At 39.1% G+C, this 8966-nt stretch overlaps 2 protein-coding genes and 1 pseudogene across 2 annotated transcripts in view; all 3 read right to left on the bottom strand.

Annotated features, from left to right (window-relative positions):
- Positions 1–799, bottom strand: part of LOC102201446 (glutathione S-transferase omega-1-like) — a 17897-nt pseudogene extending 17098 nt beyond the window's left edge.
- The window catches only part of LOC102201726 (dehydrogenase/reductase SDR family member 11-like), a 26048-nt gene extending 23254 nt beyond the window's left edge, over positions 1–2794 (bottom strand). Inside the window, exon 1 of the mRNA XM_005739410.2 lies at positions 2554–2794. Within this exon, the coding sequence (XP_005739467.1) occupies positions 2554–2685 (132 nt within the window). The 5' untranslated portion in view covers positions 2686–2794. The remainder of the gene's footprint in view (positions 1–2553) is intronic.
- A 2840-nt stretch (positions 2795–5634) lies between these two features.
- On the bottom strand, positions 5635–8807 carry LOC102202219 (dehydrogenase/reductase SDR family member 11-like). Its single transcript, XM_005739412.1, has 7 exons — positions 8537–8807; positions 7407–7616; positions 7160–7254; positions 6479–6608; positions 6278–6370; positions 5935–6000; positions 5635–5820 (listed from the first exon to the last, which is right to left on the bottom strand). The coding sequence occupies exons 1-7, from the start codon at positions 8666–8668 to the stop codon at positions 5782–5784; spliced, it is 765 nt and encodes a 254-aa protein (XP_005739469.1). The 5' UTR covers positions 8669–8807; the 3' UTR covers positions 5635–5781.
- Between the last annotated feature and the right edge of the window lie 159 nt (positions 8808–8966).

An 8966-nucleotide genomic window follows, 5' to 3' on the forward strand; every position in this document is an offset into this window, starting at 1 on the left:
TCTCAACTCATGTCTGAACACATCCTGCCATCAGCTGTTTCATCAGATCTGCTGCACAGTAGCTTATCTTTCTATCTCAAAAGCAACAAGATTATTTTAGTAGGAGGAGGAGTTTTTATCTGACTGGAGCACTTTTACTTAACAAAACATTCTACTGAACCACTGCAGACTGTAAAAAATTCAGCCCCCAAACATGTTTGAATAGTTCTGTCTAGAGCAGGGGTGTCGAAATCCAGACCTCAAGGGCCGGTGTCCTGCAGGTTTTAGATAATTCCCTGGGTCAACACACCTGAATCAAATGATTAGTTCATTACCAGGCTTCTGGAGAACTTCAAGACACGTTGAGGAGGTAATCTAGCCTTTAAATCAGATGTGTTGGATGAAGGGCACAACTAAAACCTGCAGGACACCGGCCCTCGAGGCTTGGACTTCAACACCTGTGGTCTAGACTCTAGAGTCATCAGCTCATATGTGTCCAGCCTTCTGTTTGTGTGTTGGACTAAATTAAAAATCTATTAACAGTGAACTTTTACACATAATCTGATTCATAGCATTACAATAGATTTTCAGGTTTATTTAGTGTTAGTCAGATAAACTGTTCAACTTTTGCCCAGCTGCTCCCTCTGTTCTTTTTTGCTAGGTAACAGTGAACACATATATAAATATAAATATAGACTAAAAAATATAAAATGCAACAGCCGAGATCGAAATACACTAAGTGATAGATGCAGGCCTGGTCTATCAAAATGTTCTTTTCTTTTTTAATCAGGTTCGTACAGCTGTTGTTGGGATAGAACATCTTAGTTGCAATGTAGAAATGAAGTTACCTTTTAGCTATTAGCTTGTTATTATCAAATTGCTTTAACCATGAGCCATTTATTTTTCCCTGAGTCTCTTCCTCTCTCTACCTTATTCGTTAACTACACCTTCCTCTGTTTCTTCCTCACTCTCTTGTTGGGACTGCTGGTCCTCTTGCGCTCTCCATGGCTAATGCTGTGCCTCTATTCTGAGAGCACATAAATAATTTTTGCAAATGTTGCATTTTAAGGAGACAATTATTTTGAGCAAACAAAATTCATTTCAGTGTTTGCTATTATACATACACACACACAATAACTGCCATTCTCGCTCAGTTGTTGGCATTTGCTCTTGCTCAGATCTCTGCTCTGTGTGCTCTCAGTATGTCGCTTCTGCTGTCAACATCTCTGCTCCCTGCACACTCAACTTTTTCAGTACATGGTTATAAATATGCCAAAAAACCAACTAATTACAGACTTGAATTCAAAATGAGTGGCTGTTTTGGTCTCCAATCAGCTCGCTAGCCACTGCATTCAGGAAACACAAATGTAGCTAAATCCAGTGAAGTGGTTTGGTTTAAACTAGATTAAAACCAACATAAAAAATATATATTTTACAATCAAATAATTAAAAAATACTAACCGAAAATGTTCTTAACTACACTATTATTTTGTGTCTATGTGGATAGCAAACACTGAAATACATGAATTCTGTACATGAATTTTGTACATGAAAATAATTCTCTACTCAAAATGTGACATTTGTTCTTGCAAAAATTATTTACGTGCGTTTAGAATAGAGACACAGAAATAAAGCCATGAGCTACAGCAAGCTCTCGTGAATGCCAGGGCTTTATATCAGCTGTTTCTGGTACTACTGCACTGCTAACATGTCGGTTAATTTGACACACTTTGCTGTATCTATTTCTTGTTTACTTTTCTCTCAGTTTTTTTCCTGTTTTCTTTCTTCGTTTGTATCCCGCTTTATTAACACTAACTCTGTTCTAGGGTGCGTAGGTGCACACGGAAAGTAGGAAGGGCCAGAGGCGTTAAGAGATTTGATTGAAAATTAAAATTGAACTAATGCAAACAAGAAGAAAAAAATCAGCCCCCTACAAATGCTTCGGCCCACAGGGAAAATACCCCGTATACCAGATTACCAGTCCGGTATTGTGCCAAAAAGTGATTGCCTGCCAAAAACTGATTTCCAATGTTTCCGTGTGTTTTTTTACGTGTAATATCGTAACGTATGTTAATAGACTTTGGTGAACTGGTATTACAAAGGGGTTATATATAAAATAAAAAAATTACCTGTTTCTCAAGTATCTTTGTAACTGGTTACATTATAACCAATCAGCTCCCTTTTGTCACTTAAAATATGTTTACAGAACTATTTTTGCTTTTGTTGCAATTTCAGCTGTCCTCTTGGCCAGATTACTCTTAAAAGAGACATTTTTAAAGTCAACAGAATTTTTTTTCAGTGCATAAATAAAGGATACATAAAAGTCACTGCCAAAAACTAACTGCGGCTGACTTGTTACAGGAATGTTGTTTGTTGCTCAAGATGACTTGATATCATTGATGAGGGATACATTTGAAATATGTTTCACATATTATAGACCAATAAGTTATTTATAGCAGTTTAAATACAAGCAATCAGTTTTTGCCAAATACCGCAGTTTTTGGCAGACAACCACTTTTTGGCACCGGCCCTGGATATAGCTCAAGATACTCTAGTTTTCACTTCAGAACAAACCTGGATTTTTGCGACGTCCCTGGCGCAGCCCACTACTTTCATACCGAGCCGGACCAACTCTACAGCTATAGCCGCCCCAATCCCGACCGAGGCTCCGGTCACCAGAGCCACTCTGCCACGCCAGCGCTCCATCACAGCGGTAACCTGCTACAAGCACGAAAGAAGCACAAATACGAAGAGAGAGAGGGCGACGGATCTTTCACTGTCCCGTGTGAGCATTTATATATAGAGAGAGAAACATCTGAGTCATGTCAGTCCGCCTTTTTCTCTCAAACAGCTACAGTTCTCCGCCCTGCAGGGAGGCTTTCAGCCAATCCTGTTGTCAGGTTTATGAAAACAGTTTGAGATAACTTTTACTCTGTGACACGTTACATCATCATTGTTAGAATGACAAACACGTGATGACCAAGTAAAACGCTAATTCTAAATGATGTAAACCGTGCGACGTGAACCTTACACCTTTATTACTGCCTGTTACTACTGTCAAAGCAATCTATGTTTATGGCTCCGAGCGTGCAGCGACAGTCCCCCAAGGCCTAGTTTATTGTTGAAGCTTAAAGACAACCTGTAAAATATTGTGGGTAATTTAAAGTTTTTTTCTGATTTCCATATTTGTTGTGACCTTGACCTTAACCTAACCTTAACCCAATTTTCACCAAAATTAAAGCTGGAACAGCTCGTGGTGTTATTGATATCTACCATCACACAAAAAATGTAATATGAGATTTTTCTGTTGTTAATTCAGTTTAGTTTGACTTAGTTATTTATTAGTTTCATTGTTAGTTTCTTTTTAGTTGTTACTGTATGGAGGGGTGCAGTTCATTTCCAAGCATTGTTTTGTGTGCATTTGGGTCCTCTATTCTCCACTCCACACAGTCTGCACCTGCTGACTGCGACAACAGGAAATATTAGGTCCCCTCAGATTTGTTAAACCTAAAGTCATGAGCCTTTTTTGAAAATGTCAGAAAGAGTTGTGTTAGGATGACAGGAGTAAAAGTAAAAAGTTGCCAGTACAAATAAAAAAAGTCAACTTAAGTGCTGTAAAGAAATATTGGTTCTTTGTCCATTTACTCTACTGCAGATCAAGCAGCAAAACTGCTAAAACTTTGACCTCTTACCTGCATTTCAATCCTGGTTTTTCCACGTAGCAGTGATTGTGTTGCAGCACAAGTGCACACCTTTGTGCTGCTTTTAGGTTGCTGTGAACTTGGATGTCCTTCTTTGATCAGGTCACACTTGTAATGCATGACAATGACATTGTGGGCAGCACTTTGACATTCTGCTGTGAGTTTCTGAAACCAGAAAGAAAAAAGATTATAGACTTCAAGATCCACTTTGTGTTTTTAGCACTGTATGTGTATGAATCTGCAAATCCACTTAGCTGATTGTGAAGGTCTGGGGTGGGAACCTTTCCTAGATTTGACTGATTTATGTGAAGAAATTGCTGTTTCAGTACATGGGAGAAATTGCGCAAAGGTGAACTGTGTGTGCTGAACAAACACAAAGTTTTGTGCACCATTTATTAACAATGAACTCTTGCCAAAAGTCAGATTTCCAGTATGAATAGAGGGTGTGCTTTATAAAGGTTGATTAACATTTAGATAAATTGCCTGTCCAAACCTCTCTGTTTTATATAACCATGACAAAGCTAAAAAAAAAACAAAGAAAAGAAAAATCATGATATTTAATCACAAATAACACTTAAATAACTTTTGGCAAAAGTTCATTGTATTTTAGTATTTTATGTATTGTGGGGATAGGTTAATTGATTAATCCAAATTGTCACTAGGTGTGAATGTGCGAGTGAATGTGAGCGTGAATGGTTGTCTGTCCCTATGTGTTAGCCCTGCGACAGACTGGCGACCTGTCCAGGGTGTACCCCGCCTTTCGCCCTATGACAGCTGGGATAGGCTCCAGCGCCCCCCCGCGACCCTGAAAAGGATAAGCGGAAGCGAATGGATGGATGGATGTATGGAAAACATGTTCTGACCTCAGGGGCTAACAGTAGAGGTCAAGGTCAAATGCTTAGCCCACCTAACTGCTAACTAAAAACTGAAAACTAACTGCTGCTCTGTCTCTCTATACAGCACTGACTCAACAGAAATCTGCTGCGTCACCCCGATGCCTCAGGAACCCCTCCCTCTCTGATCCCCCCAGGAACCATACCCCTCCCTCTCTGTTTTTAATTCTCCTCCCTCCACAGACCCCCCTCCCTCTAAGGGAGAAAACATACATTTTCCCCCCACCGGTTGCATTTCGTCACACATATGGAATCCAATACACACTTCCGGAGTACCCTCCCCTCACCGGATGCAATTCATCGCGCTTATGGATCATATACTTCCGGAGTACTTCCGGTGGGGTCAAAAGGTCAAGGCTAGGGCCATCAATCAAATTGGAGACATAAGCAGGGTACCTAATCTCTCTGTCATGCTTGTGACCTCTAGTGGTCAAAACAGAAAGGGGTGAAAGCTTATCCTCCCTCTACATCGAAACATTACTTCAGACATATAAGTCCATTTTAGTACAAAGGAAAATAGAAAAGTACAAACAACACAAAAAACAGGATCATCAGTGGAAAAAAAACATGTCAGCAATTGTTCCAATGTTTCCAAAAACAAGAAGATTATTTTTTTCAGAGTAGGCTCAGTTAGAGTCATCGTGACCACAATTAGGAAGAATACTAGTCAAAAAAAGACTTTGCTGCATAATCCATCTGGTGGGGTCCAGTGTTGTTATAGTTTGAAGTTGGAATATGCTAAGACATGAAACAAGGTGTGAAAAAAGTATTTTAGTTAACCGAAATCTGAAGCTACTTTTCACTGTTCCCTCGTCACAAAGAGTCACCACAGTTTTTGTTTTTACACACGGTGGGTTAACTTTGTTAACGAATATTCTCAGACTCTACTTTCCCATGAATTAGTGAGGTATTATATAATAACTTTACATTTTATTACTATTGTTGGAGGAATGAAACATATGTTTGAGATATTTTTACACCTACAACTGTATGTTTTCCACCATACACAGCTCTCTAAATCAGATTTCCTTCAGTGAAATAAGAACACTCACAAATTTCCCCCACAAAAACATTTTATTTTATAAATCAGTGAAAACTTTAAGGACAAACATCATAAACAAAACTGTTTCATGACCATATCACGACTCATCATTTTCATAAGTGTAGTAAGGAAGTAGGTTAATTCAGGGGGATCATGTAGGTCAACCCTAAGCTTGCTCCGTGCCTTGCATCTGAACATCTCCAATCTGAAAGAAAGATGTTTTTTATATATTATTACAAGCAAAGTGCTGATGTTTAAACAGCAAATCAGGAAAACCAATAATTCACAATAAAAAAGAATTAAAATAAGAGGAAATCACCTGAACGTGAGCAGGCGCACTGAGCACGTATGTAACAGCATTGGCAACATCTATTGCTTCCAGAGGCTGTCAGAGAAGTGGAACATGATTAACAGCTTTAAAAATATTTTTATTTTGGGCCTTTTCTTCTTTATTCTTATAGATCAGTAGAGTAGACAGAAACGCAGGGAATGAATCACATGCAGAAAGTGGCCAGGCCAGCTCACACCTGAGCCCCTATAGTGGCCTTTTGGCATATGGGTCGCCTGCTTGACCCAGTGAGCTAGACTGGCATCCAAATGAAATACATTTTATCTGAGTTATCGTATTAGCAGTGCATGAAGAGTAGGAATAATAATTTTACCTTATATGCAGAATATGCACCAGATGCTTTATCAGGACTGTTGCTGTAGAGCCGGAAAGCAAATTCTGTCTCCACTAAACCAGGAGATATACACTGCAAAAAAGAGCTGATATTGAGGGATCTTCACAAACTACTACATGTGCGTATCTGAAAACTGTAATATTGGTGTTTCAGACACTTTTAGATTGGCTGCAGCCTTACTGTGGCTCGGATATGGCTGTTTTCTGCACGCAGCTCCTGCCTCAGGCCCTCCGTCAGGGCGGTTACAGCATACTTTGTGGCGGTGTAGAAATGCAGAACAGCTTTGGGAACTACACGATGTCCGCACATGCTGCAACAGATTTATGAGGCATTAACCAGGCGAGCACTAAGCAACATTTATTTTGTGTTATTTTTTAAGTAATTTCTCACTGATGTAAGACACTCTGCTGCCCACAAAACTGTATATAGGGTTGCAGCAGTTATTTTATCCTGATGTTTTGCAGCTTCTCTTTGACTTTGTTAATTTGTTAAATGGACCCACAACCATTCATGGCTGACTCGTCCTATCAGAAGTTTCTTCCTGTGAAAAGGAAGTTTTTCTTTCCTACTGTCGCCAAAGTATTTACTCACAGGAGGTTGTCCGATTGCCAGGGTTTTTTGTGTATTATTGTAGAATCTTTACCTTACAGTATTAAGCGCCTTGAATTGACTGTTGTCGTGATTTGGTGCTATATAAATATAATTAAAATGAATTGAAATATTCAGTTACTAGACTGATGGATGCCAGTGGGCCCCTTAAGCTAAGGCCCAGTCACTACTCTCCTTCTGTAAAATGAGACTTTGTGGTAAAATACAGATAATGGTAATAACAATATTACAAGTTTGTGAAAAATTGCACACCTGTTTATGTTTATGATGTGGCCATCGTCAACATTTCTCTCTTTCATTGACTGATAAGCTTCACGTGTGCAGATACTCAGAGCAAGAACGTTCACCTGTAAGAAACCAAGAAAATAAATAAAATGTAAAGAAAATATCTGGAATCAACAAATGTGAATTACTTTTTACAATGCAATGATCTGCAATGCAAAAAGTTCTTCCAGATCAAAACAAGTATTTTATTTCTACAATAACTCAGAGCTCTTACATCCATCATGTTCTTCCAGCCACTGGTTTTGCCATTTAGCAGCAGGTCTGGATGAGCCAAGCCAGCGTTGTTGATGCACACGTCCACGCCTTTGTGCTGCTCTTTGATCGCTGCAAACATGGCCAGAATCTCCTCCTCTTTGCTCAAGTCACACTTGAAAGGAACCAAAACACCAGGGTGGCCGGCGCTCTGACACTCTGCTGCCAGTTTCTGAAACCAGAATAGAAAAAGATGACAGACTTCAGAATCCCATTTGTGTTTTTAAAGTGTACGAATCTACTATTCAAACATGTAGATTAAGTTACTGTAAATACATTGATTTGAGTTTTCAGTTTGCATATCAAAGCTCAGTGACCCACAAGCAGTAGTTTGCCTGTGTTTGGATGTTCTGCCCGTTTTTGAGTTTTGCTTATTTCACTGACCTAATAATCATTTTGTAACAGCAGGCACATGATGATGTGATGATGCCTGCAAAAGCCTTTTCTCTGGTTTTGTCTTGAGGTGTGATTCAAACAATTCATGCATTTCATCAAGGAAATAAAAAAAACTTCAGGAAGTCAAGTTCTTCATTTACTATATGCTAAATGGATGGTTGTAGCTAATCTTTGAAAACATCATTTTCTATCAAAGCTAAAACAAAAAACAAAACAAAAAAAACCCCTCAGTGAGTACCAAATCGAAAATGCTGACTTGTGTGTTAGGATGGTCTGCCAGCTTAGAGCTAGGCAATTCAAGAAAAAGAGGACAAAAAGGCGAATTTCATTGTTGTGTTTAACATTTTGATTTAGGAAAACTACAATTCAGATGAAAGTCACGTGTCCAACTTCCTACTTTCTGTGCCATATTAAACTTAACGTTCCGTGCAGTGGCTGTTAAGAAAACACTGTGCAGTTAAATAATAATGTAATATATTAGTGTGCTGTAACTACATGCTTTCGTCAGTTTATAATAGTTTAATGCTTCCTGCTCGCCCAGCCTGTCTTTTGTAAGTCTGAAAGCTATATTTATTTATTTATTTATTTATTTATTTATTTGCATTACGGCAACTTTAACATCAAAATTTACTCCGTGCTAGCTAGTTTACATTAAATTACTCTCTGCGGGATCTGAGTTTCCACTTCAGAACAAACCTGGATTTTTCCTATGTCCCTGGCGCAGCCCATTACTTTCATACCGAGCCGGACCAGTTCCACGGCTATAGTCGCCCCAATCCCGACCGAGGCTCCGGTCACCAGAGCCACTCTGCCCCGCCAGCGCTCCATCACAGCCCGGTAATCTGCTACACGGACGGAAGCACCTCAAGTATGATGCCAGGGACGCTAAGTCTGAAGAAAACGGACTCCGGAGCTCCAACTGTCTTGTGATCGTGAACACGCGATGCTTTTAAACACATCATATGCTTGTGTGCTGCGTTCAAGTCATCAGCAAACTGTTGGAAAACAGTTGAATCGGTTCTTTTGTTTATTCAAGTAAAAACTATACTATGATATGTTTACTTGCATTCATGAAAATAAAACCTAATTCTATCGCATTTTATGGAGATATATATATATATATATA

Source organism: Pundamilia nyererei, unplaced genomic scaffold (genome assembly GCF_000239375.1).
Source record: "Pundamilia nyererei isolate P.nyererei 1_Seehausen unplaced genomic scaffold, PunNye1.0 scaffold00091, whole genome shotgun sequence".
Classification (NCBI taxonomy): Eukaryota; Metazoa; Chordata; class Actinopteri; order Cichliformes; family Cichlidae; genus Pundamilia; species Pundamilia nyererei.

Excerpts from the sequence above, each read along its gene's own strand:
- LOC102202219 (XM_005739412.1), bottom strand. The coding sequence starts at position 8,668 with ATGGAGCGCTGGCGGGGCAGAGTGGCTCTGGTGACCGGAGCCTCGGTC. Across the intron at positions 6,609-7,159 it reads CACATCATAAACATAAACAG|CATGTGCGGACATCGTGTAG; the intron begins GTGTGCAATTTT and ends AATCTGTTGCAG. Across the intron at positions 5,821-5,934 it reads GTGCGCCTGCTCACGTTCAG|ATTGGAGATGTTCAGATGCA; the intron begins GTGATTTCCTCT and ends TCTTTCTTTCAG.